Raw genomic sequence first — 4,722 nt, 5'->3', positions numbered from 1 at the left:
CACTGGGACCTCTGCAGTGTAGGTAATCACAGATCAGGAGCAGCAATAGCCAAGCGTCTGCAACTTCTGTCCTCAGCTGCATGCCACATCCCTGGCAGGCAGCAGCTCAGGAGAAAGCAACCCTTATTCAAAGCATCGTTTTGGGTCTAAAGCACTGCTCTTAGTGCACAGACGTGGCTATGGCTGGCAGGAGGTGGCCTGCAGCAGCTGTGCCAGAGCCCCCGTGCTGGGGTCCTGCTCTGAATCATTTTCGTGCAGAAAACCCTGCTCCTGGCAAGAGGTATCTGGAGTTGGTAGCTCCTGCAGCCTCCTGCCTGCACCAAGTAGCTGGGGCAACTGCTAAATAATAAAAATGATAATAAAAAAAAAAGGAAGAAGGTTTTCAACTCACCTGCAGGTCTGAGCAGCCCTCCTGGCATCACTCGCTGGGTGCCAGGGTCTCTCCAGGGAATGGGGCATGTTGAGGAGATGGGAACAACATGCCGTGCCAGCTGCCATGGACTCTGTGGGGAACACGCACCAGGAGCATTGCACCGTCCCAAGCCCATCGGGGTTGTTGGCGTGCTCTGGGCTTGAATAGGCCTCGTGTGCTGAAATCTGTCACTGGCCCATCGGCCTCCCTTGGAAACCTCAGGTGAGCAGCAACAGCTGCGGCCACGCCAGTCCCACCTGCAGTGGCTGGTGTGCTGGGGGCGAGCCGGGGACCTGGAGCTCACCACTGGCCTGGGGCCAGCTCAGTGCTTTCCCTGGGGACACGCAGGGAACATGAGAGGAGTGGGGAAGAGGAGCAACAGTGACAATAATGCTGTGGGAAGGGCTCTGCTGGATGGGGAGCAGAGATATTTGGGTCTGTCCCCTTGGTTTTGCCTGCAGGGGGTGAACAGGTGAATGTACCACATTGGGGCGGGGGACATGGAAGGAAGATGGGCAAGGGAGAATGGGTGCAGGGGAGCTTCAAAGCTGTTGCTAATACTGGAATGTCTCCCCTGCCACAGGGGTTTTGGTGTCTTTGGGGTTTCTGGGATGAGTCTGCTACCCCCTGCTCCCCAGCACTGCTGGCCTTGGGGAGCAATAGCACGTGGATGTGAAGCCCTGTGCTTTGGAGAGCAGCAGGGCAGTCTGTGAATGTCATTTAACCAAATGAACAGGGTGGAGGTGTTGAAGCAGCATCACGGCTACATCCCTTCCCAGCAATGCCACAGCTCCCCAGGCAGGGCAGGGGTGCTCCCCACCTGACCATCCCTGACCACCCCATCCAAGCACCCTGCTGAGCTTCCTCTACCCTTGCCCACCTGCAGTCAGCAGAAAGTCAGGAGTTTGCACCACTAGACTAAAGTCGGCCCGTGCAGCTACAGCCCTGCTCTTCCCTGCAGCCGCCTCTGCTGCCAAGGGCTCCTGCTGCTGCACTGTTGCCAGTAGAGGATGGAGGGGATGCAGTTTCTCGTGCCACCTTCTTTGTAGTATTGCTGCTGGTGCTCAGAATAGCAGGGGGCCTGAATTCCAGAGCTGGGCAGATCCCCGAGCTCAGTGCTGGGGGCACATGGGGCTGGCCACTAGGACAGCTCTGGCTCCTGCTGCAGAGCTCAGGCTGCTGCTGATCCCCAGAGGGTGACTGACTGAGCTGGCCTGGCGGGTGGACCTCCGAGCAAAGACGTTTGCAGCTCCAGGAGAACCATCGTTGCTCTCACGAGCAGGAGGTTGTTGGCCTGGATGGGCCATGCCTTGTCCTGCCAGCTGGCCAAGAAGGATGGAGACGAGCCTCTCCAGCGGTGCTTGGCACCATCCCCTGCCCTTTCCCTGCACCGGGCGTTGAAGGCACTGGCTGAGGGGGTGACAAGTGACTCACAGGGCAGCTGGGGAGGAGAGTTCTCAGTAGCTGGTTGGAAAGACAGAGAAGGTGTGGCCACCAGGCTCTAACACCCCCTTGCCTGGTCTGCAGGGCATGGAGTGAACTGTGGGGAACAGGATTTGTATAGACCTCCAGCTTGGAAGGAAGCAGTCCCTGGGGCTGAAGTCCTGGCTGGAAGTGTCTCTCCAGGCTTGCCAGCCTCTGGCTGGTCCTCCTTTCTTCTGACATGGGGCTCTGCAGTGTGTGATTGGGGTCCATGTGGTTATGGCTGATGTAGATGCACTGTGGGAGGGCGTTTGCTGGTACACCCAGCAATAGGATAGTTGGGTCCTCCTTGGCAGTCCTTGCTCAACCCGTGACTTCTCTGTTGGGTTACAGACACCAAGACGACCTGTGAAGAAGCCCCATGAAGGTGACCAGCCATGCAATGTTCCTGGAAGGCTGTCCTCCTACTAGCCTTGGCATCCATTGCGATCCAGTACACAGCAATCCGGACGTTCACCGCTAAGTCCTTCCAGAGCTGCCCCATCCCCAACCCCGTGAACTGTAGCCTGAGCCAGGACATCGATGCGGCCGACAGGCTGTGCGACGAGAGCCCCACTTTTGCGTACAACCTCTCCAGGAAGACGCACGTCCTCATCCTCGCCACCACCCGCAGCGGTTCCTCGTTTGTCGGGCAGCTGTTTAACCAGCACTTCGATGTCTTCTATTTATTCGAGCCTCTCTACCACGTCCAGTACACCCTGATCCCAAAGCTGACCCAGAGCAAGAGTACGACAGACAGGCGTGTCATGCTGGGAGCCAGCCGAGACCTGCTGAGGAGTCTGTATGACTGCGACCTCTACTTCTTGGAGAACTACATCAAACCCCAGCCCGTCAACCACACCACCGACCGCCTCTTCCGCAGGGGAGCCAGCAAGGCCCTGTGCTCGCCGCCTGTCTGCGAGTCCTTGGGAGCCGCTGATCTACACCTGGAGGAGGGAGACTGTGTGAAGAAGTGTGGTACTTTGAACCTGACACTGGCCGCTGAGTCGTGCAGAGAGCACGGGCACGTGGCCATCAAAACTGTGCGGGTGCCTGAGGTCAGCGACCTCCGGGCCCTGGTGGAGGACCCACGGCTGAACTTGAAGGTCATCCAGCTGGTGAGGGACCCCCGTGGGATCCTGGCATCCCGGAGCGAGACTTTCCGGGACACCTACCGGCTGTGGAGGATCTGGGACGGCACTGGCAGGAAGCCGTACAACCTGGACGTGACCCAGCTCACCACAGTGTGCGAGGACTTCTCGAACTCTGTGTCCACTGGCCTCAACCGGCCGCTGTGGCTCAAGGGCAAGTACATGCTGGTGCGGTACGAAGACCTGGCCAGGAACCCCATGAAAAAGACAGAGGAGATCTACGATTTCCTGGGCATCCCCATGGACAGCAACGTTGAGCGCTGGATACAGAACAACACCCGAGGGGACAGGTCCTCCTCCAAACACAAGTACGGGACGGTGCGCAACTCGGCGGCAACGGCGGAGAAGTGGCGGTTCCGACTGTCCTACGAGATCGTGGCGTTCACCCAGCACGCCTGCCAGCAGGTGCTGGCGCAGCTCGGCTACAAAACCGCTGGCTCTGAGGAGGAGCTGAAGAACCTCTCCATCAGCCTGGTAGAGGAGAGAGACTTCCTGCCCTTCTCCTAAGGCAGCCCCGGTGGGGTTCAGTTTTGATATGAACTGTTTCTAACTGTTGCCTTATTTTATTTTCTTTCATTTTGTTTCCTCCCCCTCTTTCTCTCTCTCGTCTTTTTCTCTCTCCAAAATTTGCACTAAACCTTGAGCAGGAATCTCAGCAGAGTCCAGGGGAAGCGAGTGCTGCCTCTCAACACGTTTCGGACGCAAGAGGAGTCGGGTCTCTCCAAGCAAGAGCTAGAACTGTGGATGGGTAACAATGTTTACAAAACACACAAAATGTATAAAGCAACCTTCAAGCTTTCCAAACCGAAGGGTACCTGGGGTACTGTACTTTTGCACTGTTTACTTTTACAATGTAAGAGGTTAAATATAAATATAATTTATGAATGATGTTGTCCCCTCCAGAGTAACTCCCCTTGCCCTTGATGAGCAGGTTAGACTGGAAGCTGAACATGGAACAACCTCCTCATTTTCAATCTCAGTGCGACATGTCTGTTTGTTTAAGTCCTGTTAATTGGGCTGGGCAGCTGCTCATACATGGTTGTTTGGTAACACCTGTGATATTTCTTTGTGCCAAAAACCCACAAAAAAAAAAAAAAAAAAAAAGGTGTGGGGGGGAAGTGCTTGGGTGGTTTGGTAAAAGCCCAACACATTTAATGCTTTATTTCTGTGTTTTCTGTAAATAAAAGTGCAATAAAACTGACCTGCGGGTGAACTTCAACTGAAAGTTGGACTAAACTGGGAGGGATGCACCAACAGGCGAAGAAAAGCACCTCCTTCTCTGCCCGGCTCCTGCGAGGCTGAGGGGAGCCGCACCACAGCCCCCCGGAGCGGCGGGGAGCTGTGGTCACCTCCTGCGGCACGCGCACGTTAGCGTCTGAAGGGTGTCAAAATGCAGGTAGTTAAGCCAAAGGTGAGAACCTGTGGTTATTTACAGTCCTGAGAGCTTGTTGGCCTGCATGGGGGCACGGGACTTGCCCAAGTGCCTGGCTGCGGAGCGCTCACGGCACCAGCATGGTGAGCCCGGCCCCATCGGGCTGCCCCTTCCCCCCCGCCATGTCTGATGCTGTTGATGCCAGCGTTGGCACGCCCTGCCCTGGAGGACCAAAGTGCTCAAGTTCCGGTCATAAAACCGCCAGAATGAAAAGGAGCAAAGAAGAAGATGGCGCTGGCAAATGCACGAGTTCTTCCTCATGAGCT

The 4,722-nt window shown here is 56.2% G+C and overlaps 1 protein-coding gene across 1 annotated transcript; it reads left to right on the top strand.

Moving 5' to 3' along the window:
• The first annotated feature begins 2,271 nt into the window (after positions 1 to 2,271).
• CHST1 (carbohydrate (keratan sulfate Gal-6) sulfotransferase 1) lies at positions 2,272 to 4,243 on the top strand. Its single transcript, XM_010297065.1, has one exon. It carries the CDS (start codon positions 2,272 to 2,274, stop codon positions 3,529 to 3,531), a length of 1,260 nt encoding a protein of 419 aa, XP_010295367.1. The 3' UTR covers positions 3,532 to 4,243.
• Positions 4,244 to 4,722: the final 479 nt, after the last annotated feature.

The sequence above is a fragment of the Phaethon lepturus genome, unplaced genomic scaffold (genome assembly GCF_000687285.1).
Source record: "Phaethon lepturus isolate BGI_N335 unplaced genomic scaffold, ASM68728v1 scaffold35580, whole genome shotgun sequence".
NCBI lineage: Eukaryota > Metazoa > Chordata > Aves > Phaethontiformes > Phaethontidae > Phaethon > Phaethon lepturus.
This window is presented reverse-complemented; position numbering and strand designations above follow the sequence as displayed.

Bases quoted from the DNA above. Each gene is read 5' to 3' on its own strand.
- CHST1 (XM_010297065.1), top strand. From the start codon at position 2,272: ATGCAATGTTCCTGGAAGGCTGTCCTCCTACTAGCCTTGGCATCCATT.